The 26,539-nt window shown below is 41.7% G+C and overlaps 1 protein-coding gene across 1 annotated transcript; it reads left to right on the top strand.

Moving 5' to 3' along the window:
• The first annotated feature begins 343 nt into the window (after positions 1 to 343).
• grm3 (glutamate receptor, metabotropic 3) lies at positions 344 to 26,539 on the top strand. Its single transcript, XM_028585098.1, has 11 exons — positions 344 to 755; positions 3,220 to 3,363; positions 6,835 to 7,104; positions 7,592 to 8,213; positions 16,178 to 16,420; positions 16,540 to 16,729; positions 19,877 to 20,186; positions 20,314 to 20,507; positions 21,490 to 21,622; positions 23,552 to 23,729; positions 24,579 to 26,539. Exons 1-11 carry the CDS (start codon positions 438 to 440, stop codon positions 24,653 to 24,655), a joined length of 2,679 nt encoding a protein of 892 aa, XP_028440899.1. The 5' UTR covers positions 344 to 437; the 3' UTR covers positions 24,656 to 26,539.

Raw genomic sequence — 26,539 nt, 5'->3', positions numbered from 1 at the left:
AACTTTGAGCCCTTGTTAACAGTGTCCCCAAACTTCACTAAAGGTCTACTTTGTTGTTTTTATACTTTATAGTAACACTTACAAAAGTATTTCATCGAGCAGCTTCTGACAGCTTTGTGATTTGTCCTGTGGCGCATGGATTGACTTGAGATATATCTCCTCTCCTCTCCTCTCCTCTCCTCTCCTCTCCTCTCCTCTCCAAGCAGGACTGATGTCCAGATGGTGTGCCCCTCCATGTGTGGTCCAGTTCAGCGCTCCCTGACCGTGTCATCGGCCACAAACCAACCCAAGCATCCACGCCCACTGCTTGATTCAACCCCAACGCGCACCACCCTTAACCCCTTACCCCTCACCCTCAGCCCCCCACCTCCCTCTGCCTCACTCTCTGCCAAGCCTCTCCTCACATTTTGACAATCCTAGCCCTGCTTGAGCCCAACATGGTGGCCTGCATTCCTATTCTAATCTTGGTCATGCTGTGTCGGGGCGTCTTGCTCTCTGTCGGAGACCCTCCTCAGTCCCGCCGGGAGATCCGCATCGAGGGAGATCTAGTGCTTGGCGGCCTGTTCCCGGTGCATGAGAAAGGAGCTGGAATGGAGGAGTGTGGGCGTGTGAATGAGGACAGAGGGATCCAGAGGCTGGAGGCCATGCTGTTTGCCATTGACAGAATCAATATGGACGACACTTTATTGCCTGGGGTCTCTCTCGGTGTCCACATCCTGGACACCTGCTCCAGAGATACCTATGCGCTGGAGCAGGTGGGTTAGCGTGGTCACTGTACATAAACTCTGCATGTTTCATAGTGGAAAATGATTCCGGATTTAAATACACTTTTCTGTCAAAGAAATACTTTTCTCATCTGCCTGCCATCCACTTAAAACACTTGTCACGTGTGTGTAGGGTGTAATAGATATGGTAATCAAAATCACTTAGGCTTTCATTTGCACAAGATGCTGTTTACTTTAAAACTGAAATATGACTTTTGCCAACAACCTTGTTTAAGATATATCATTGGTAATTCATCAAATTACAAGAAACCACTTTAAAAGCTAGTTTTGTGTGTGTTTACTGACAATATAGTAACTAATACTATAACTATCTTCTGCATTTCTGTCTATGCATATGTCAGTGGTGAAAGTACTGAAATCCTCAAAGAAAGTAAGACTAGAAGAAATTAGACTAGCACATCACTGAAATAATAGCTCAGTTAGAGCAATCTCATATTTTTGTGTTGAGTTGTATCTGCATTTACCTGTGAATGCTGATACAACTTTTTAGATACAACACAGTTCAGATATTTAGAGTTATATCAGAGTTTATTTAATTAGATCTGTTCTCTTGTGCTGCCGGGCGACCTGAACTTTTGCAACATTTTATATTTAAAAAGTTGCTTTGCAAAGTAGAGTTGTGGTTTCAGGAGTAAAAAGTGCAATGTTTCCATTTTAAATGGAGTAAAACTATATACTGTCTCATTAAAAGGTAATGTTCAGGTAAAGTAAATGTACCTCAAAATTCTATTTCATCCACTATGGGTAAAAGATCTTGCCTCAAATGATAACAGCAAATCCCTGATAAGAATGAGGGAAATGAGCCGGATATAAAAAATAAAAAAACACTTTCCCTCAGGGATTGTCATCTTCAAAAAATATATATTGTATCTTATTGCTGAGCTATTTAAGGATGATGTATCCAGTGATCTTATACAATGAGCTCTTTGACTGATTGTATACACCCTGGATTCTTGACATTTGGCTTCCTCAGTGGGTTGCAGATTAATTGCCTGTTTCTCCACATACTAGCAACTACAGTTTTTTTTCAATTGCTAAACGACAGTGGGCACAACTGAAGCCCCATGGGCAAAACTCAAACTACAGTCTGCACTACCTTTACTACAGTCACCTGAACTAAGCAGTTCACATCACCTGCAAAACTCATTCCAAGCAACGCAACTCTTAACACACGTCTCAAAACAGGCTCATTGCAGCCAAACACTCAGAACAATCCTCACTGAGATAACACACACTGTCACTCAGAGCACACTGAGAGTAAAAACACTAGCATCAAACACCAATACAGAAATTACAAACTTTTCATCTTTAAAGTTTGAAGAATTTGAATGACTTCACACTACTCAATAGTTTATTTAAAGAAAAGGTATAGATTTTATAATATACCAATTTTACGTAGGGTAAACAAGAAGGACTGATATTTGCTTCAATATAGTATTTTGTCTCTAGTAATTTATGGAATTACTGGAAGAAAAAAAAACTAAAGGTATATAACAGTAACAGTAACAAAGAATAGTGTGACTAATCCTGCCTCTCTCCAGCATCATGCAGCAAGTTTTCCTCATCACACTGGATGTCTGCATCATCTCTAAATACAAATGAATGTGGTGTATCCATTGCTTCCATTGCTTTCACCTCCATTACTTACAAGAACTCAGTTTTACTATTGAAAAGATATGGTGTTTTTCACTTTTTTTAGTGCTGTGTATGTAACCTCAGACATCTTACCTGGACATGTTGGTATCTTTGCTCTTTTATCTGTTTCTCTCAAACGGTACAGTGTATAATTGTTTCCTTCTAATTTGGTGTTTGTATACAAAAAAAGGCTGTCTGAGCTTTCTCTATATAAATAACGTATATATGTTCACTTACTAGTATAAAACAAGACACCTGTTTAGGCTTTCAGCTAAAATTGCAATCAGCAGTGTTTGATAAGCACCAGACTGAAATCTATTCCGTTTTGAATGTGTGGTTTACAGTTTTGACAGCAGTGTGTTAGCATTTGAACAAAGTGCTGTAAATCCAGAATGTTGTGCACATTGTGGTTAAAGCCATGGGATAAGTGTGTAGAGTTTTGAAAACTGTGTTCAAGCAATGAAAAACTAACTAGAGTTTGGTACACATGAACTGCTGCTGTGCAGACTGGAGTTAGAGATTTGCACGTGTCTCCAGTTGTGCCCACTGTTGTTTAGCAATCGAAAAAAAAAACTAGTGTAAAGCAAGGGACTTGTATAGTCCCTTCAAAAAGATAGAAATATTAATTCACAGAAAAGTATCAATCAGTCTATATTTATGTTGCATATTTTTTTTACAAAGAATGTAATTTAAAGTGTGTCCCAGGCTGATTAAGAATAAACAGATAATACAAACCATATGGTACCCCATATGCTGCACAGCATTTGAAATGAAATATCCATGTGGGTGTGTTTCCTAGGCTCTGGAGTTCGTAAGAGCCTCCCTTACCAAGGTGGACGACACAGAGTTCATCTGTCCAGATGGATCTTACGCTCTGCAGGACGACAGCCCGCTCGCAATCGCTGGAGTCATAGGTGGATCCTTCAGCAGCGTCTCCATACAGGTAACACACAGCATGCACGTATACAGGAGTATTTCTACAAACATATTTTATCATTATTATCTAACTTTAACTTCCTTGGTGGCTTCTTCTCTCATCTTTTACTCATGACAAAGTATGCAGAAGCTGACTTCCAGTGATATGGCAGTGCAAGTCCATGTGTGTGTCACTGCATGTGTGCGTGCGTGTGTGTGTGTGTGTGTGTGTGTGTGTGTGTGTGTGTGTGTGTGTGTGTGTGTGTGTTTGTTTGTTTGTGTGTGTACTTATTTCGTAGAATCAAGTTGTTCCATTGGTGTGTTCTTCTGTGTCTCCCTGGTTCTTGTAGCTCTTGTCACAGAGCTGGGTGATTTGCATAGTTTAGCATAAAACCTCCTTCTCCCTTACTCCTCTGTGACTGCACAAAAGCATCCTCCTATCAGTCCTTAAATCCCTAATCTCTGCAACTGTCTCTTTTTCACCCTCTCTTTTTCTCTCTCTCTCCCCATTTTAAGCATTTCTTTTTTTGTCTGTCCCTTAAATCGTTGCTCCCTTCCTTCTCATCACTGCCTCCTTCTCTTTTCTCCTTTATATGCATTCAGAGGCATCCCTCGTGGCTATTTGGGGAGAGCTCAGTGCATGCTGACCTCAGCCCCCTTCTTCTTCTCCTCCTCCTCCTTCCTGGGGCAGCCATTGTTAATACACTCTGTCTCTTGTCCTTCATCATACATAATTACCCCTTGTTTTCCTGCTGCTCATTCTTGTTGCCCTTTGTTGCTGTTGTTTTTACCTGTCTTTTTCGGAGGGCAGCACTGTTTACGAGACCAGAACTGTGCTCTGCTTTCTGATCTCTTGCCAGTGAAGCTAATCCAGCTACTCCTTTATGCCCCTCTCTCTCTTTACTTGGCTGTCTGTTGCTTCTGAATGAAGTAATGGGGATTTTTTTTGTTTTTGTTTAACAATGCACAACTAAACTCCAATGTTTTGAGGGCATTTACATAGCAGGCATCATTCCTCCCCTCCGTCTGTACACGTGTGTGTATGTGTCGCTCTGTGTGTGTGTGACTTGCATTCCAAGCAGAAAACACACAGCAGCCCTCCACTGCACCAATTTTTTCCTCCTTCCCTTTCATTTTTTTCTTTACTCATCTCTCATATTCAACTACATATATATATTCCTACAGTACATCTCTCTTCCCTCTCTCTCTCACAGGAAGGGAGCAGCTTTCACTAACAGAGTAAACTCTCTATGTCCCTACAGACAGGCCTCTTAACTAGCTGTTGTCATTGTTCAGTGGCAGGTAACGGAGCAATGCGGTTACATTTTAAAGTGTGACCTTACCTGACATTTAAGTCAACTGCCATCTTAAAACCATAAAACCAGCTTGAAGTACCATAAGCAGCCATTCATGTGTGTGTGTGTGTGTGTGTGTGTGTGTGTGTGGACCTGTTCTTGTGCACCAGTGTATGTATATGAGTGCATTTTCTAATCGTCTACATTATTAGTCTAATGACATTCTGACATGTTGTCAAAACAGCTCATCAACTGAGCTGTGAATGAAATGTAGAAAAACCCAGAGTGACGCGCTCTAAAAGGATTAAACTGAAGCGAGAACAGAATGGCTATGTATAGTGTTTGTTTATTTGCATTTGTGCGCATGTTTGAATGTGTATGTTTACATGTATTTGTGCATTTGAGAATGTGTAGCAATTCTATTTCCATTGTTTGTGTCGGCGTCTGTGACTAAAATTGTAATGAAGATAACGTGACCAAACCCCAATCAACAGTAAAAGGGAATATTTTATGGACATCAATAGACCCCAGATGATGTCCATCACTAATGCATAAGTCAGTGATTTATTGAACTGTGTGTGTGTGTGTGTGTGTGTGTGTGTGTGTGTGTGTGTGTGTGTGTGTGTGTGTGTGTGTGTGTGTGTGTGTGTGTGTGTGTGTGTGTGTGTGTGCGCGCCTGCGTGCGTGCGTGTGTGCGTGTGTGTGTGCGTGCGTGCGTGCGTGCGTATGTGTGTATGTGCTATTTTGTGTTTCTCCATGCCTTACACTTGCTGCATTGTCTTTTATCTTCAAATGATCACATTATGCATTAAGCAATTCCTATCAGCAGCAACCTTCTAAATTTGTTTTAATTTAGTCTTTGATGAAAAAATAAATATTAATTCCAATTATTTTTTGTGGGTTTTTTTTCAAGTTTTTGTCAATGTGCCAGACATTTTTGATCAAACGTTTAATACTTGGTTGTAGACTGTAGAGCTTGCCGCATATATATCTGCTCTCCAACACAAACCAGTCGGTCAAAGGGAAAATCTAACAAAAACTTCTTACACAACAACGCTACCCCTGCAGTAACTGCATGTATTTGAATAGCTGAGGATGAGCAGTTTTATTGCAGTTAATAATATTGTACTTGATGTGTTTTGACATTATTCACACGAACATTTTCTCTGCTGGCTGACAGTTCTTAAGCAGACAGACACTGACACTGACGCAGCAAGACACTAACTGATTTCTTTAGTCTTCTTTTGCCCCATTGGGCCTTATTCAAGACAGAAGCTCCCAACAAACCAAAACACTAGTTTATTGTGTAGGATACCCAATATTGATCATATGTTTCTGTCATCAATTCAGAAATGTTGAAATCAGATCTGAACTCTGAGTATCTGTTATGAAACTATTTATGGTTGCACCTTTTAAGCAAATCAAATGGACACATCCTTTGTAGCAGTATCTGATATGCAAATACCAGACAAAGGTTTCATTCTATACATCTTAGTGTGGCTCGTAGTGAAATCCACATTTTACATTTTTCATGAAGAGGTTTTTCATCCTGTTTAATACACACACACGTTTTTATTTTTGAGATGCTTCACCACATCTTCTGCATATCCTCCAGTTTCTTGCTCTCTGTGTACTGCTTCTTTCAAGTGCCCCATTAAATTAATTGTACAGTAATTGGCTCTGTAGCTGCTACCTCTCAAAACATTTGCATTGTAAACACTACAAGTAGCTGCTTGACTGCATTCAGTCTTGAGTTTAGCGCAGTTCCACACTGCAGATTATAGAAAAGACTTTTTATATCACTTTGCATAAATTAATCAGAAGTTAATGGGACACATACAAGATTCAGATTTGATTCAAATTTCAGTTGCACTGCATATCAAATTAGTGTGCACACAAGTCAACAAAACACACAAAATTGAGATCAAAATCAATCAGTCAATTCAAGTCCAACTCAAGCTACATGAAATCAAATGGACTAATTTAAACTAAAATTATGGGAATCATCCTTTAAGTTCTTATGCAGATAATGTTGATAGTGTTGATAGAAGTTGATAATAATACTTTTTATATCTTCATGAGCTGGAGAATCTGACAGAGTTATCAATCGCTCAATGTTCCTACGATTCCTTAAAAAGTTTTATTTCTGCAAGAGTAGGTTTGGATTTATTTTGCCTGACATTTTACCATGTCTCTCCCCACAGGTTGCCAATCTTCTCAGGCTCTTTCAGATTCCTCAGATAAGCTATGCTTCAACCAGTGCCAAGCTCAGTGATAAGACCCGCTACGATTACTTCGCCCGCACGGTGCCCCCTGACTTCTACCAGGCCAAAGCAATGGCCGAGATCCTCCGGTTCTTCAACTGGACATACGTGTCCACTGTGGCCTCAGAGGGTGATTACGGTGAAACTGGTATAGAGGCCTTCGAACAAGAGGCACGGATGAGGAACATCTGTATCGCCACTTCAGAGAAAGTAAGGCATTGGATAGAATATAACAGAATATGAGTTTATTTCTGCATGAACATAAGCAACTGTTGTTGCTCAAAGTAAGATACCAAACACCCCAAACTTTAATCAGCAGTGTCACACTGATATATGGCCCACAGCTACACCAATAACAATGAACGGGGCGCTACATTTGTGAGCTTATAAAAGTTTGTCTCTGTGTCTTATCTTGTCTTACACACAAATGGAGTTTATATTACACTGGTGTTATCAGTTGTGAACCAGAAAATGAAAGCTTATCTCCAAGAACTCGTTCTGGGTACTTTCACAGTCACATTTTTCATCTCATTTGCTACGGCGGTGCATGATGGTGTGAGATGGAAGTTCATTTTTAACTTGTTTCTTCTCATGAATGATGGTGATAAATCATCACAAATAGGGGCCACAAATCTATTTTGGAGTAGGAGCATTTCAATTACATCTGTCATAACAGTAATGTCCTCTTTCTGTCCAGGTGGGGCGGACTAATGCTAAGAAGTCCTATGAAGCTGTGATCCGCCAGCTCCTCCAGAAGCCCAATGCACGTGTGGCCGTCCTCTTCCTGCGCAGCGACGATGCCAGAGAGCTGCTGGCCGCTGCTGCCAGGCTTAATACCTCCTTCATCTGGGTGGCCAGTGATGGCTGGGGTGCACAGGAAAGCATTGTCAAGGGAAATGAGGTAACTGCTGAAGGAGCCATCACACTTGAGCTGGCAGCCAATCCTGTGCCAGAATTCAACCGCTACTTTCTCAGTCTGAACCCGGTCAAAAACCACCGTAATCCCTGGTACAGGGAATTCTGGGAGCAGCGGTTCCAATGCTCCTTGGGTGGTGTAGGAGCAGGAGGAGGGGGGGGAGGTGTTGGATTGGGAGAGACATCTCTCCCACCATGTGACATGGACTTGTCAATGGACAAGAGTAACTTTGAACCAGAGTCCAAGATCATGTTTGTGGTGAACGCGGTGTACGCCATTGCTCATGCCCTCCATTATATGCAACGGAGCCTGTGCTTCAACACCACCAAGCTGTGCGACAGCATGAAGGTATTGGATGGGCGCAGACTCTACAGGGATTACATCCTTAATGTCAGCTTCACAGGTAAGAGAGCTGGAGCAAGTGAAGAGATAAGGTGTTCAAGGTGGATGGAGAGTGAAAAGAAGTGAATGTTGGAGAGGGAGTTGGGGAGAAAAGAGGGAAAGATAGCAAGAAACAGGCAGGAATGTGAGTGCTGTGCCTAGTTAACAGTCATCTCATGAACAACACAGGGATGTTGTCCTTTTCCTCAGCCAAAGCAAGCAAACCACAGTACATAAAACGTACTGAGACAAATCCGCTTAATTGCTATGTATTGTCAGAGCCAGCCATGCCATTGACACCTATTACCCATGCGTAATTGATACGACACTACAAAGTTGCTTTGAGGAATGTGAGCTGCAGTTAATCCTTCAGCCATATTCTTCTCTCTTGAACTAATGAGATTGTGTGTGTTATAATAGCTCCTATAGCAGGCTGCCTGTCTGTCTGTCAGTCTCTGTATTGTTAGGAGAGAAGAGACAGGGGATTGGCTTGACTGACAGATGGCGTACAAAGGAAGCGTTGTAAATAAACTGCTGTGTCTCGGGGACTGACACAGGTTTAGAGGTGCTTATTCCTCCACCATCCGTGACCAGGAGTAGACATCAAAACAGCCTAACAAACAGCGCTAACACGGAAGCTTTGCCACAAGATGCTGGGGAGAGAGCAGGAGGGATGGATGGAGGACAAAAGAATGGCATCACATATGGAGGGAGGGGAAAGGAAGCTTACAGATAAGACTGACAGGCAGACTAGAATGAGGAAAGTGAGTTTTGGGTAAGGTAAAACGGAGGAAGACAGAAAAAGAGATAAGGAGGGAAGGAACAACGGAGCACTGAGGCAATGCTGGAGTGGGAGAGCGTGCGTCAGCAGAAGAAGAGGATTCTCTTTGAAATTCCCCATCTTCACTTCAGCTACAAATCAAAGGACTTCGAGCATTTCTGCATGAGAGGAGGGAGACAGAAAGAAGGAAAGAGAGAGAAAGAGTGTGAGTAAGATAGAGAGGAAAGGAGAGAGAGGAAATAGTCGAGGCGATTGCAGTCGCAGCCTCCAGTTGGCACAGATGATAACCACTCTCTTATAGGATGCATACAGAGAGGGATGGAATAGATATGCAGATTCACACATAGACACAAGTTTAAAAATGTGTGGAGTAAGTTGGAGAAGAGAGGAGGTGTGAATCCCACTGTGACTTCCCTACATTTGTATGTCTGATCATCTTTCTCCCTTGCATTCCCCTCTCCCGCTCCCACTCCCTTCTTTTCACTACTGATGTATGTCCATGAAGCGCATGTCTTTACTCCACGAAGTGAGTAACAGCATGTACAAGGATCTTGAGTTTTCTTTACAGCTCAGTGACGATGGTGTCAGCATGGCAAACAGCTTTATGGGTTAAAAAAAATGCATTCAAAGAATCTGCGTCGATGAGGATGTTGAATGTGGCGGTACAGTTACAAACTGGGGGAACTGTTGCAGCATTTGCTTTGAGTTGTTTGTTAATCCCCAGAATGACGCACTCACACTGCTGTACATATACATCTTTCCATCTACAGTATATAAGTAAAGGAGCTGAGGTGAGTTGAGGTTGAATGTGGGGTATAAATACTGCAGTATCACCATCCGCAGTGCTCTCAGTCTGAACTGTCGCAGACGGAAAACCAACACTGTTCCGCGCTCTCTATCTCTCTGCCATCTCCTTCTCTCACACACACATGTACGTTCATTATACACACTGATGGTGCACTGGGGCAGTATGTTGTGTGGTTAGGAGTGTGTTTTCATGCCGCTCTCTTCATCTAGTCTCATCTTGCTAGTTGCTATGGTAATGAAGCCGACACTATTGCCAATTGTTGAAGTGATCCGGTAGATCATGGGAACTGTTCCCTACCATCCAGTAATAGACACATGGGCTCATTTGTGCATTTTTATGAGGCTTCGCTACATACTTCGAACATAAAACATACATCTACGTACACGCAACACACACACAAACGCTGCAAAATAGTCTGCTTTTTTTTTTTACAAAGAGGCAGCTTGAAATGCTTGTTTTTTTTTACTAGCATGAAATTGCAGACACCCTCAACCCACACACTTCTCAAAGCCATCATTCAACTCCCACCCACCCACCTCCCCGATCTGCAGCAACCATATCAGTATATACACACATGCACGCAGTCTTCTGTTCAAATAGTAGTGATAGATGTGATATTCCCCCTTCTCTCTGCGCTTTTGTGTGTGTGTGTGTGTGTGTGTGTGTGTGTGTGTGTGTGTGTGTGTGTGTGTGTGTGTGTGTGTGTGTGTGAGATATGTGTGTGTGAGATATGTCTGTGTTAGCAGAGGCGGTGTGCCTTCAGGGCCATATTGAGCAGCGAGCTTACTGCAACGTTTAGATGCAAGAGAACAACCTTCACTCGCTCATTTTCTCTTCACACTCTTTTCCTTCTCTCTGCCTCTGTCACTATCTGTCTCTCTCTGTCTTTTTGTCTCTCTTTCTCTCACTCTTCATCACTCTGTCTGTCTCTCTATCTCCATTCTCTTTCTCAACTAGAAAGTGTCCTACTCTCTCTACATTTAAAAAGAGCACATCCCACTCAGACTTCACAAGGTTTCTCTCCTGCCTCCACCACCTCTCTGCGCCGGTCTGTTCCTCAAGTCCTACACTTTGCTCATCCCTTCATCCATCCTTCACCTTTTCTCTATTGATTCATCCGTCTAAAGGCTTTCCTCCGTCTACCTATATCTCTGCTGCCGCCACACCAGTTTCTTGCTGTTCTCTCTCGCTATCTCCTCTCTTTTTTCTCGTATTCTTCTCCCTCTTCTCCCTTGTCACTTCCCTCCTTTCTTTGCCCTTATCTTGTCTCTCGGCTCAGCCTTCCTTCCAGCACCTCTTGCTTTTGGCCTGCCGTTTATTTCTTTTGTCTCCTCTATCTCACCACCTTTCTTTCAGTCAAGCCTCAGCTCTCTGATGCTGCATGTTTCCTCCTATACATTTCTCCTCCCGTTGTTATAGACTTCCTTCTCTCCTCCCTATCTGTCCTCTGTTCCCTTGAGGCCTGTTGGTCCATGGCCCAGGCAGCGCCTCCGTCCCCAGCGACCAAATCTGCAGGGAGAACAAATATAGCTAATTTGATCTGTATGTGTGTGCGTATGTGACATGTGAGTGCATCCCTGTGTCCATATCTGTGAAAGCTCAGGGATGTGTGTCTGTGTCTCTGTGGGGCACAGATGTGTAAGGTCATCAACCCTCTGGAGGAAGGAAAAGAGGGACAAGAAAGGTTGTTCACACCATTAGCATGCAGAGCCGTTCTATCTTAATATTTTACCTGGAACAGGTGTGCATTTGTGCACAGACCTATGTGCAGTGTTTACTTTGTCAAGCTTAAATCAGTTTTAAATCAGGGATTCAGGTGAATTGATGCTTGGAAATATAATTATCTATTCCCTAGCCAACAACTAATCAACAGCCACCTTTTGAATTTTTAGTCACACACTCACACAAAGAAAAGATTTGCTCATGCTCTCTCTCTCCCTCTCCCTCTCTCTCTCTCTCTCTCTCTCTCTCTCTCTCTCTCTCTCTCTCTCTCTCTCTCTCTCTCTCTCTCTCTCTCTCTCTCTCTCTCTCTCTCTCTCTCGCTCTCTCTCCACTTTCAGATTACTTATTCCTACTTATTCCTCCCAAGCCCCTTTGCCTCCTCTCTCTCCCTGCCTTTAATACCCACAATCCCCCTTGGGCTTCGCTTTAGCCCGACATGGCCGAGAACATAATTAATTTCACAGCTTCTGAATGAAAAGCCTGTTTTCACAATGCTTGTAATTAAGCAAGAATAATAAGGTGTTTCTCGAGTTAGCAGGAATGCTAAAAAAGTGTCTCACAAAAATTAGGTATCTGGTAATGCTACGCAATAACCACAGTTTGTTTTACCTAACTTTATTTGCTTTTTTTGTACTATTATTTGTTTTACATTCTGTGGCTCCAGCTGTTTGATTAATTGCATTTTGGTCGACAATGCAATGAATCCTCTCAGAACAGCAGTATATTCACAGTTCGTCTGTGCAAAAGGCACTTTGTTTTGTTGAGTCTAAAAACTCCATTATTCATTGTATCAAGTGTACCTCAGCTACATAACGTGAATGATTTGGGGAGAATGTCAGTGAGAAGGCATGGTCCACCTTTGGATGTTGGTGACACCTCGCAGGCATGGGAAGTCACTCAAAGCTGCGAGTAGTGCCGAGGGCCGAGCCTGCTGTGGGTCTCAGCTGGACTGGACTGGACCAGCGGGATGTACTGTACAGACAAGGTCATCAAGAATCATCAATCATCACTATTTGAGGTTGTGTTATAGTATGTGCAAGACGCCGCAAGGAAGCCCATAAGCTGCTGTTAGGAAGCAGTCACCACGTTCAATTCTTCAAATGATCAAATTGGTTCAGTTCACGGTTCATCAAAGTTACAGTACATCACACAGAAACACGCTTTAGAAAGATGGTTGAGGGACAAACTTCCTTTCAGCTGCTCTACCCACCACTTGTCTAAAGAAATTCAAATGCTTTTTGGTCATGCTGTTTGGATGGCAGTGTCAATTGGTCCACCACTTCGCTAATATATCTGAACACCTATTGGATGGATTGTCATTTCAATTTCTTCAGACATTCATGAATCCCAGAGAATGAATCCTACTTGATTTCATGATCCTCTGACTTTTCCTGTAGCCCCATCATAAGGTCAAATTGTTCACTTGTCCTGTAAAATATCTTCACATCTACCCAATGGATTGGTGCCAAATTTTGTACAGACATACTTTATACCCAGACTATGAAGCCTATGACTTTGGTGATCTTTTGGCTTTTCCTCTTGTGCCAACTATTGAATAAATTGTCATGAAATTTGGTGATCCCCTAACTTTTAACTTTATCTAGCACAATCATAATTTCAAATTTTCAATTTACCCAATACTTTGGTTTATGACCAACTAGCAAAACTATTGACATTCCATCAGCCTCAGTTGTACTTTGTGTTTAGTGCTAATTAGCAAATGTTAAAATGCTAACAAGCTAAGCTAAGTTGGTAAACATGTTAAACATTATACCTGCTAAATCAAACATCAGCATGTTAGAATTGTCATTGTGGGCATGTTAGCATGCTCAAGTACAGCCTCAAATTGCTGCTTGGCTGTTGACACATAGGGCCCTATCTTGTACCTGGCGCAGTGCAAAGCCCGACGCAAGTGTCTTTGCTAGTTTAAGGCTGACGCAGTTGTCAAAAGCAAATGCACCTGCGCCCATCTTTGTGGCCATGGGCGTGCTGGTCTTACAGGGAGGTGTGTTCAGGTGCATTCTTGGCGTATTGCTATATTGAGGCAGCGGAAAGTGATCGCGCCATTGACCAACAAAAACCTCAAAGTCAATAACGCAGCATTTCATTGTTAATTTTACAGCGCATTAGTAAAATGCGCCTACGTTCATGCACAGCGCGTGCACATTATGCTTGTTACACACACAGGGACGCGCAGAAGCCCACAAACATGCAAAAGATAAAAAAATATATATATTACAATGTGAAATAGTATTATGATATGATCTGCTCACTCGCTTTCACTTCACACACAAGCAGATCCAGTTCTTCTCCTGAAAATCTCTCCTTCTATCTTAGCAAATCTGCCATTATAATAGCAATGCACCAAGGTACAAATGGTACAAAGGCTTTTAAAGGGAATGGGAGATGACACTCTGATTGGTTTATTGCATGTTACGCCCAAAACACACCGATGATTTATTAAGACACTAAGTACAACCCTTTTGAACCATGCGCCTGGTGCACAGACCCTTTTTTACGCCGTTAAACTAGCAAAAGCGCTTCACGCCATGTGCTTAGAACGTTAAAATAGGGCCCCTAGTCTTGTTTAGTCAGAACCAAAAATCTTTCGGCCGCTGGATTGCTAAGGTTTTTAAATTTAACTCAGGACAGTGCTGAGGGGAGAGAGTGGTGTCCATCAGTCAAGGACCTGGGCTGCCTGTCTCAGCTCTCTGCAGTCCCCCGAGGAGTCTTGGTGGCCTTCACCAGCTCTAACTTGCACCCTCATACACTTTCCCTGATAAGCTGCTCTGTCACGTCAGCAAGGTTGCTGGTGTGGGTTATAGGTAGGAATCACCAGTCCTCTGAGTCTATTGCTCCCAAATATGATCTGTTAGAGTGAAGTCAAGGACAATACAATGCCCTCAAATGGGTCTGTAGGCTAATGCCGTTATCTCTTTAGTCTGCATTACACGTAATTACCACATACAGCTAATTAGGCTTCAGCACACATCTAAGGTCCTAATAAGGTGCAGTTATGATAAATAGCTCGTGGCAAAGTGTTTCTGTGAGTGTGTATGGGTGTCTAAGAGGAGGAGGCTCGGCTTGTCTTATTGCTCAGTGTTATTAGCCGACTTTATTATCTGCCAACTAGCAATATAATGGATTCATATCTCTTCTTCGTCTGAAGATATTATCACCATCTTATTGAAATCATTTTAATTTAGCTGTCACCTAAACATTTAGGCCCAAAATATAAAGAAGACTTGACACTTAGAATTACCTGTGACAGAGAGAGGAGAAAGATAGAGGGTTGTGCTGTCTCTGTGATTTATGGATTTCATAAACCCTAACCCCCTCTGCTGCCATCTGACACGCTATTCTTCTCTGAACACACGGAGCCTTCACAACAATAGCACAGCTTTAGCCCTTGTCAGTGTAGCATTGACACACACACACACACACACACACACACACACACACACACACACACACACACACACACCACTAACAGCAGGGTCAGAGCTTTGGTTCTGTCAGCACAGCCTCCCACAGCGCTCAGAGCAATACCTTAACCATCGCACTGTAAACTAAAACTTAATGGAGCTTCCACAGGCGCGTGTGTGCGCGCACATCCTCACACAAACATATCCAATCTGTATTTTGATTCCTTCCACTAATCCCAAGCTGTACATTTGGCCCGTGATTTCTTCAGTTACCCATTGACACAGAGCTATGGAGAAGACAGCAAAGTATCATCAATGTTGCTGTGCACTGAAGACCGAGAGCCTTGTTAAACGTTGAAGACTGATGCTTTATAAACCCTGTGTACGCTGCACTATCCCCAGCCACATCATAATTTGACAGGGGAGGCAGCAGCGTGTAACACTCAGCTCTGTACAGTGTGTCAGCAGCACAGAGTTGATTGCTCCACTATAAGGATAGAAGTGGCACAGTAGGAGTGACATACACTTTGTCTATGTCAGAACGTCCAAGTGTCAGCACTGTCAGGTCCAACGCTGCCTGCAACACATCAAGAAGTTACTTTTTTCCCCCCGTCTCTCCTCTTTTTTTTTTGGTGGTTTCAGCATCCTGCCAATTTTCCAATCTCTTCTGTTCCCACATCCTCAGGGTAGATGGTAATCCTTTCACAACAACTTGTATACAAACCAATTTGGCAGTTTCAGCAGTGTACCTCCCTCACATAAGAGACCCAGAGGCTAATTCTATCAATGTGTGGGTAGCTATAGCACTGCCCAGAGATTCAGTCCTCTGCCTTCATGTCTATATGACTTTATGATCAGTTTGTTAATGATGCATTTGGTAATAAACTTTGTCAGATCAGAATTTAGAGCAGTGTTTTTGTCCTGATGTGACCTCAGGGAAGGATGGGAGGCCATTGATGCACACAGACATCACCGAGCATACCAGGCATTTATAGCCTCTTAGCAAATACTTTGGCAACTGGCTGGTCTTCAGTAATGAAAACACTGTTGTAATGCCCTTCACTGTCTGTTCTGGACTCCGAAGGCTTAACTGACCATGGCTTATTGTCTCTGTCCTCACTGTTGCGTCTAAAGAGGCATCAAAGAGACATCAATGGGATGATTGTTTGTGATTGTTTAGCTTTAATCTCCTCTTTCCACTCGTCTTATCTCTCTTTTTTCCACTCTTTGTCTCCTCTCACCCCCTGCAGCCCCTTTCTCTCCTCCAGGCAGTGAGACAGTAGTGAAGTTTGATTCCCAGGGGGATGGCGTGGGCCGATACAACATCTTCAGCTACCAGCACTCTGGCGATCGTTACGGTTACGTGCCAGTAGGTGACTGGGCAGAGAGTCTAACTCTGAGCAACGATCTGATTCACTGGCCCAGAGAAGTGGTGCCCACCTCGCAGTGCAGCGACCCCTGTGAACGCAATGAGATGAAGAAAATGCAGGCAGGTAGGAAGCTGAAATTCAACAAAGTTCTTTTTATCACAGTGACATACCGTACCAAGCAGCAGTGCCCTTTGAAAAATCTCAGACTGTCACATTCTGCTGTTCATATTCTTGTTTCCCAGGTGAGTACTGCTGCTGGATATGTACAGCCTGCGAGCCTCATGAATACCTGGCTGATGAGTTCACCTGCTCGCCCTGTGCTCCTGGCCAGTGGCCTACTGATTACCTGTCGGCCTGTTACGACCTTCCTGAGGACTATATAATGTGGGAAGATGCCTGGGCCATTGGTCCAATTACCATCGCCTGTGTAGGGTGAGTGATAAAAGGCTGTCAACATAATGTCAGACTGGTCCTGAGTGTGTGTGTGTGTGTGTGTGTGTGTGTGTGTGTGTGTGTATGGATGGGGGAATGGGGAAAGGGAATTGACTGTTCACTAAACCCCTCCCCCGAGCAGTGATTTTTTTTCTGATCATACCTTTGCAACCATAACAGCGAGCCTGTCAATAGGAGCAATACTCAGCTTTTAAAGAGCTTGCAGGGTGGCATTTTTTCTAACCTTTTCAAAAACAAAAACAGAGCAAAAGTGTAAGGAATGGATTGAACAGTGTGCTCATCTGCTTAAACTAAGCTGCAACTGTGAGCATGTCCAGTAAATAGTTCACTACTTACAGTAACAGAGTATTACTTCCAAGGCCAATGAGCTTATTGTTAGCTTATTCCATTTGTTTGTGGCTTTACATGTTACTTTAATAAAAATGATGGATGATGAGCAGTACATTCACTGTAAAGTATTCCCCCTCTATGTGTCTGTCCTGGATGCCATCAGAGTTTAGGATAATGTTAACAGTTCTGCTCTGCTTTTTATTGGATTTGTATGGTGGCCGAAACGGTTCAACACAAATACAAAAGCCTCAACACAAATACAAAAACTACAACACAAATACAAAAACTACAACACAAATACAAAAACCACAACACAAATACAAAAGCCACAACACAAATGCAAAAGCTACAACACAAATATAAAAGCCACAACACAAATACATAAACGACAACGGAAGTGAGATACATACTCACATAGGCCCTCATTTATCAACCTAACGTAGAAACCAGCGCAGATATGAGCGCAGAAATCATCTTACGACAGGCTTCACGTGGGATTCATGAAAAGTTCGTATCACACCAATCCGAGCGTAAGAACGGTCGTACATTGATAAATGCGGCGGCTGGAAACGATCGTCATTTAAATATCACGCCCCAATATAGTCTGGGTTTTGAGGCCTCGCCCCTACAATTTACGACATGGCGAGACGTAATCCGGCTGAGAAGCGGCACTTTTCAGAGGTGGAGATTGAAACCCTGATATCTCCGGTTCATTTGCACTACCGTGTGTACTATTTGGCAGCCTGAAAACTGGTATTAAAGGCTGTAGAAAGAATGCGGAATGGAAAGAGATCACCGATGCGGTCAACAGTGATGCCGTAGTAAATCGGACTCCATCTGAAGTTTAGCCTATTTAATTTATACATCCTTGACACATTTTCTATAGTCCTAATAGTAATATACAGGCTTCTATTGCAATCTATTAGGCCTACATGTAGGTGTACCTATAATTAAATAAACACACGGTAGCAGAGTTTATACAGTGTCTTTTATTTTACTCGTGTTCGTCGGAACGAGGCAACAGCTGAGGGAGAGCGCGTGTCCTCTGCCCCCCAGTGCTGGTCCCTGTCAGCAGAGGGGCTGGAAAAACAAGCCAAAATAACTCGGTCAATGGCAGAAATAAATCATTCACTTGAAAGAGAAACAAAAACCTGAAGAATAAATAAAAATGTTGTGCATCGTCATGTTTCCTGTATTGAATATCATTGCCAAACATAACACTATAGGCTACCTTTTAAAAGTGAGGAATAATATCCTGTCTCCTTCATATAGCCCTCAGTTGGGGCTGTTCTGGACACTGCTCTCTGGGCATCGGGTCATCTGGCTCCATCGCTACATTTATGGCACCGTGTCTTCCTGTGCGATGTTGTGCAGAACCCCACAGGCTAAAACAATGTTGCAGACCGGCGCATAGAGGTCTTCTAAAAGAGCCAGATCTGCCATTGCTGATAAGTGATCAACTGATGACTTCTCCTTCTCCTGTTAAACTGATTATATGCTGCACCGCAAGTCCACACTGACTCAAAAACTTGCGTACACGAGTTCAGACCAGACGTGAGATTTGATCGCAGCCTACGCTCACGTCCAAATTGATAAATGCCGAGCTTTGCGTAGGAATCGGCGTACGCCCGTCGTATGCCTGTTTTAGGTCGTATGCACGTTTCATAAATGAGGGCCATAGTGAGTACATACATATGAAAATACAAAGATTTTGAGCAACATTGCTTATTTGTGACAATCCCGTAGCGACAGTAATCATAATTAGCAAGGAACCATGTTTCACTTCTCAAACATACAAGAACTTTCCTCCTGCTCATCCGCCAGCTCCGTATGTCAACAACACACTCACTTCCATTGTCGCGTATGTATTTGTGTTGTGGCTTTTGCGTTTGTGTTGTAACTTTTGTGTTTGTGTTTTAGCTTTTGTGTTTTTTATTTTTTATTTTTTATTTTATTTATTTATTTGACAGGGACATTGCACAACAAATGTGTTGCACAGACCAGAGATAGCTACAAGCTTGGTGTTGTAGCTTTTGTATTTGTGTTGAACCATCTCAGCCACTGTAGATTTGGGGATGTTTACACTCCGGCAACGTCTACACACAAATCTTTCCTTTTCATACTTAACAATAGACAGTAGATCTTCACTTGATTACAAGAACTATGCTGCTTCTTTGCTTACATGTCTTCTACATGGATTATCAATGGTGAGGATGCTGACTTTTTGCATTTCTTGTTTTAAAACTAGTCAATTGAAAACATTACAAATTCAGCTTTTCAACCAACTCATGGAACTAACAGTGGCTTAATTAGCTAGCTAGCCACAGCTGATGAAATCTGCCAGTGACCGTTGTTATTTCAGCAAAATCAACGGTCGTCTGTCTTAAATAATAAATAAAACCTATAACAAATAAAACAAATCAACAGAACAATATTTCCTGTTAAGTAACCTTGATCCTGACCATAACTGCTATATAACTAACCTCAACCCAACAAAATGTAATCCTAAACTTAATGGAAGTTCAACATTTAGGCAAATGTGCTCATTCACTTTCATTTCAAGAGTTAGATGAGAAACAACAACCAGTCAATTTATTTGTGCTTTTTCATACTTTAACATTCACAAACTGTATTATTATATGGGCCTATAATGGAAGATTTGGTGATTATTGTGATATATTGTGTTATATTAAAAGCTCAGCCTGACTTGTTTATTAGCATTTAAGCACTTAACAAAACTGTGACTTCATGAAACTGCTTGTCTGTTTTGCTGCATAACTTCCCTCTTGTCCACAGGTTCATGTGCACAGGTCTGGTGTTCTGGGTGTTTATCCGACACAACCACACACCCCTGGTGAAAGCTTCAGGCAGAGAGCTATGTTACATCCTGCTCTTGGGAGTCTTCATGTCCTATGCCATGACTTTCCTCTTCTTGGCCAAACCATCTCCTGCCATCTGTGCCCTCCGGCGCCTCGGACTGGGCACGTCGTTCGCTGTCTGCTACTCCGCCCTCCTCACCAAAACCAACAGAATCGCCAGGATTTTCAATGGCGTGAAAGACGGAGCGGGTGCAGTGAGGCCACGCTTCATTAGCCCGTCCTCTCAGGTGAGTGATTGCACCATCATGTCCATCCATCTGACTGATGCAGATGGATGGATAGAGGGATGGATGCATAGACAGACAGACAGTGGATCTCGATGACCTAACCTTCCTCTCTTCTCTTCTTTTTCAGGTGTTCATCTGTCTGAGTTTAATCTCTGTCCAGTTAGTGATGGTGTCAGTTTGGTTGCTGCTGGAAGTTCCCGGGACACGGCGCTTCACGTTGCCAGAGCGACGGCAGACTGTCATCTTAAAGTGTAACGTACGCGACTCCAGCATGCTGCTGTCACTGGGATATGACGTGCTCCTGGTCATCCTGTGTACTGTGTAAGTGTACATAACTGATTTGATTTGACATGATAGTATATTTACAGTATGTTCTCCACCCCGGACCACTTCGTTCACTGTGTTTGGCGCCATGTTTTTATCAAGGGGGTAAGCCTCTCCTCACAACGCGTAGCTCCTATGGCGCCATTTTGATGCTAACAAGCACTCACCCGCCATTAGCATTCCATTGACTGCCATTTATTTTGATGTCACTTTGACAGCGAATAACTTTACATCTGAAGCGTTTAAAGACTCTATTTGTCCGTTGTTTATTTCTAAAGAAACATGACAATGTATAAAAGGCTCCATTACCTTGTACCTCACGTTATGGCTCTGTAGCAGACGTTTTTGTAAAGATAGGCTAACTATTCTGTCATAACCACGCAACTTACTGTTGCGTAGTAGAGGAATTACCGTATAGTACAGGAGAAGCTCGCAGGCAGTTTCGACTTGCATTAGCTGTTGAAGTTTAATTACTAATGTTAACTAGCATTTTAGTTAGCAATAATTAGCCTGTGCCTATGTTATCTCCTTACATATACCCATGCCCTCCGTCTCTGCAAGATTCGGAATGATTGAGATTTCTCTTGGCACAGCTACCAGAAGACTTACAACTTTCAAAAAGGTTGCTCACGTCACATTTATGTCGTCTCTCTCAGTTGGAGGCTGCACAGTAATGCTCAGCGCTCACCGGAAAAGTGCTTCTAACATCTTTCACTGGTCTCCGTTCAGAGCAACGGGATCTATGGGTCCATTTTATATACATACTGTCTATGGTTTTTATGCACACCAAGAAAAAAACTTATTACATTTTGCTGATTTAAAACTACACATTGTGCTGGGATGAATAAAAAAAAATCATAAATCAGTTTTTCTTTCGATTTCAGAAGTTTTGTTTTCATAGCAACAATCATTTCAGTAAAGTATGAGTTAGTTTTTCTATGGTGTCTGTCTAATCAGAAATATGATCCTCTCCCTCTAGGTATGCATTCAAGACCAGGAAGTGCCCCGAGAACTTTAACGAGGCCAAGTTTATTGGATTCACCATGTACACCACCTGTATAATTTGGCTGGCCTTTCTTCCCATCTTCTATGTTACATCCAGTGACTACAGGGTATATTCTTGAACACACACACACACACACACACACACACACACACACACACACACACACACACACACAATAATTGGCTCTGTCTTTTAGGAGGATGTTTCATTGACATACATTCAGAGTCAGATTCAGATTCAGATTGTCATTTCAATATGTTAAAACTTGAAGGAACGAAATTCATTACCCAGGTCTAGCAGTGTACACAATAAATAACACTGGCAATGTTTTAGCAAAAATAGACACTCTAAAACCTATAACAAATAAAACAGATCAACAGAACAATATTTCCTGTTAAGTAACCCTGATCCTGACCATAACTGCTATATGACTAACCTCAACCCAACAAAATGTAATCCTGAACTTAATGGAAGTTCAACATTTAGGCAAATGTGCTCATTCACTTTCATTTCAAGAGTTAGATGAGAAGATTGATACCACTCTCATGTCTATATGCTAAATATGAAGCTAGCAGCTAGCTTATTTAGATAACAGAATCACCCACCAGCACCTCAAATTAATATGTTGTATCTCGTTTGTTTAATCCATACAAAACATGAAGTGTACAAATGACAATTAGCCGTTTAACTGGAGGTTATGTTCCCACTTTTTTGTGGTTAGTCTGCTGGTTGTATATTCATATTTATTATACAGACATCTAACTCTCGGCAAGACAGCTTGAAAATGTCAAAATATTCCTTTATAACTTTATGATTTATCTTCTGGGGACCTTTTTTGTCCTCAAACAAGAGGGGGGCTACCTATAATGTAACTGTGTGAGCAGGTTCTTGGCCCCTCATCATGATAAATACATGCACACCGGTCACAAAACAGTAACAACCCAGGTGTAGTGGCAATTTAAACAATTTCTAATCCTGCTGGCAAATGTCCCAGCTCTGCAGTATTGGCATGACAAACAGACTGGCAAACTGCTGACACATGTCCAGATTAAAGGAGAGTGAGTGTTCACCTGATCCATAAAAAACCTTAGGCGTGCACACACACACACACACACACACACACACACACACACACATCTTAATCACACGCTTACAAAAACACACAGTGTGCACTGTATCAAAGGGCATAAGAGAGAGTGCTGATGCCAAGGCTGCTCATTTGATCCCTATAAAAAACATCTCTCTCTCTCTCTCTCTCTCTCTCTCTCTCTCTCTCTCTGGAAATCTCAGCATTTCCTTGGCCTTGTAATCTGACTTTAAGATTAGTCAGGTAGAAGCACAACATCACCAACATGCGCAACCACCCACTCATACAGTATACCCACACACACACACACTCACACACGCACATACACAGAGGATATGTTGAAGGGTTGATCACTCATGTGGTTCTCTGTAAAGTGATTCTACAGTGAGTTGCTGTTTTTTTAACCCTGTAACACTTTTCTGCCACACAAAGTTAGACAATGATATGGCAGCCTAAAAGGGATCTACAACGTACACGCTTCCAGACCTACCTGAGATTGTATTCATCTTGTACAATAAATCACAGAGAATGAAGTTAAAGCTACCACTCAGAAAATGTTAAGTCTGGCCTCTGTGGTCTCTGTTGATGAAGTCTTTTATTGATCCATCCTGTAATTGTTATCCTCTGAACTGTTGCAAGGTAACAGAGTCTGCCAATAAACAGTTATACTCTCCGTTTACAGGCCTCATTGGCTCTGTGTACGTATAGTGATTGGTAAATTACTTTAGGCATTTCAATGCTTTAAATTTATTCATTCAATTTATTATTGTTGCATTTTCTGTTAAGCACTCTGTAATACTCATTCAAAAAGTGCCTTTGAAAAATGTTCCTTATTAGAGATTGTTATCCTCAAATTAGCTCCTAATGGCATTTGCTTTGTACTACATTAGCATAAGATGTATCCATCAAAGTCTGGCTACTAATTACTGTCTCCTCTTTTCTCTGCAGGTTCAGACCACTACCATGTGTATCTCAGTCAGTCTTAGTGGCTTTGTGGTCCTGGGCTGTATGTTTGCTCCCAAGGTCCATATCATCATGTTCCAGCCCCAGAAGAATGTGACCAGCCACAGGCTTAACCTCAATCGCTGCAGTGTCAGTGGGGCTGCCACCACATACGCATCTCATGGTAGGTTACATGCGGTTACCTCATTTTTAAAGAGACAGGGGTTTAGAGCAGCACTCTCTTGCTCTTTTATTATTATGCCTCTGTCAAATAGATGTTTTCAGCATTCAATATTCAGCACAATGTACGGCTGTTTCAACTTTTGCTATAGGGGATACATAATCTTCAATTATAAACTATCTATGTGTTTGTTTTCTGTAGTTTTTGTATTTTTGTTTCTATAGTACAGGTTAGTTTAATTCTATGTCTCCAAATGTGGACTACTGTTACTCCAAAGGTGTTACCAGTTTAAATCGTAAGCTAGTTGGACTGTAAAGAATGACATAGCATTCACAAAGCTGTAGTGTTGAGCACAAGGGGAGGCCAAGAAAGAAGCAGGCCCCTAAGAAGTGGCTGGAATCTTTAAAATATATAATTTATACAATATATAATTTATATAATATTTTTATTCACAATAAAGATCATTAAAGGGTTAGGTGGAATTCCATGTTTTTACAAATGGCATACCAGCATTTCCACCACCTCTGATGTCATTTGCATCATGTATGTGACACTTTTCTTTTCATTTGCCTATAAGGGCAATGCTCTTTCTACACTAGCAGCTAGACCTCCATCACGATCATGACTATTTTTTGTAACTTTTTTTTAATGTGATTTCAGGTCAAATGTAATGGCATACTGTGAGAAATACATATTGATTCATTGCTAGTTTTAAGAAAATGTTTTTCATCGATTTAGCAGCGAAAATCATCAACTGAGGAAGACCTTATTAACGATTATACGCACAAATTTAATGTCAAAGAATGTTTGATTTTAAATTAATTATCTTTCTCGTTCTATCTCGTTTTATAGCCTCTGTCAGCGCCCACCACGTCCCAACCGTGTGCAACGGGAGAGAAATTGTCGACTCCACTACTTCCTCTCTGTGACCACATCCAGTCCACTCATTAAATCTGCCAGAGCGACTGTTAGCCAATCCATGAACATTATCCCCCTCAACCATCATTCCCCACCTCATTCACACACTGTATACACTAAAAAAAACACACACACATATGTACACATACACACAAATACAAGCACAAACAAACAAACAAACAACCTTCCTTGTGGACTAGAACTGTATTGTTTCAAAAATGTAGAAAGTGTGTAACTATAATGAAATTATTTTCTAGGGATGTACATACATGGAATCGACATTGTTGTAAGTAGAGAAACAAAAGAACAAAAAAAGTTTTTAGGAGGAATTTTTGGAGCCTTTGTTTTTGATAGCTTTGTTATGATGCGGTGTAAATAGACAAGCGTCATGGTAGGAGGGTGTGTGTCCCTCAGTCTGGATGCACATTTGTGGCTCTGCTTGCCTCACCTGCAATATCCCACAGACTTTTTATTCTCTTGCTTTTTTGTAGGTCTCATTGTAATAACCAATTATGTATGCATTTCTATTGTGTATCTGTACATTTGTACATTATACTACTGATGGTTCAAACAGCACAATGATGACAGTCTTGTAACCCTAGAATGAATGTGGACAAAAGCATAAACTGGATGGTAAAGGATGGCTGTAAAGGACATGTACAACAATCCACCCAACTCATCGACTTAGAGTTACACTGTGCCAGAACACAATTTTCAGTTTAAGAGTTCATCTATTCTCATCTTGATTGCTTTTCTTTGCATCTTAGATCCTTATAAATAACCCATTGTAGTTTTTTGCAGGAAAAAATATGTTTGCTTTTGATACAAATGTTCATTTTTCTATTTCTAATCATGGGATCCCTTTATCTTAACGGCCATAGTTCCAGACGTGTTCACCAAGGCAACAGTATGTTCACTCCCACTCTCAAACAGCCTATTTCTTTAGACAATTGCTGTAATGGATTTCTAATAATAACTAGTGACAGGGCTGAAAAGATATAGTACATCAAATGCATTTCTTTTGCTTCAAAACTGTCAACACAGACAGTGCTGCGGTAGTTCTGTCAACACAAACTGGTGTCTTACCCGGTAATTATGAATTTATGCTCAAATGACTCAAACACTAATGGAGGGAAACTATCTGCTTTGCTAAACACATGTTGAATTTTTACAACTACATGGGAGTGGTAGGTCATGTTTTCATGTCCCATAGATACAGTATGTGGTGATGTTTTGAATATGGCTATGTGCCTTAATGTATGTTTGATAGTGTTCCAGGTAGAGGTTTAAAAGAGGTCAGTTTTACATTACCAGCTGCAAATCCTTGTTTGGTAAATATAAAAGTGACCCCAGTATAGAGAACATGTTTCAGGGCAACACAATGTCAGTTAGTTTTATTCCCTAGCAAGCCTTCTGCCATTGATTGTTTACCTGACGTGTTGAAACAGTGAATCTGAGGAATCTTTAGGTTGAAATGGCTTTCTCTATACCCCCTTCTTTCTCTAGTCTGTGATTAAAAAAAACAACCTGAAATGGATTTTTCTGATAGACACCCATAACACTGTTTAGCGGCTCCAAGTAAAGAAGGAAGGGGAAGAGAAAAGCTCATATACCATTAAGATGAAGTCATTGACTCGTTGACTTATTGAAGTGTGCAGTTTACATGTCTGTGTTAAATGTGTTGACGTTGAGAGGCACAGTGGAGCAGCTGGCTACGGTGGTCCCAGAGAGGCTTACGCGGGGAAGCAGAGCACACAATGTCAGCTGCTGGCACATCTAACAAAAGGATGTTAGAGTAGAACTCATACATACATAACATTTATCCAAACATCTCATCAAATTCTCTGTTTGTTGCTGGACATATCCCAGACTCTCTGCTGTGTGACAGTTATGTA

The sequence above is a fragment of the Perca flavescens genome, chromosome 8 (genome assembly GCF_004354835.1).
Source record: "Perca flavescens isolate YP-PL-M2 chromosome 8, PFLA_1.0, whole genome shotgun sequence".
NCBI lineage: Eukaryota > Metazoa > Chordata > Actinopteri > Perciformes > Percidae > Perca > Perca flavescens.
This window is presented reverse-complemented; position numbering and strand designations above follow the sequence as displayed.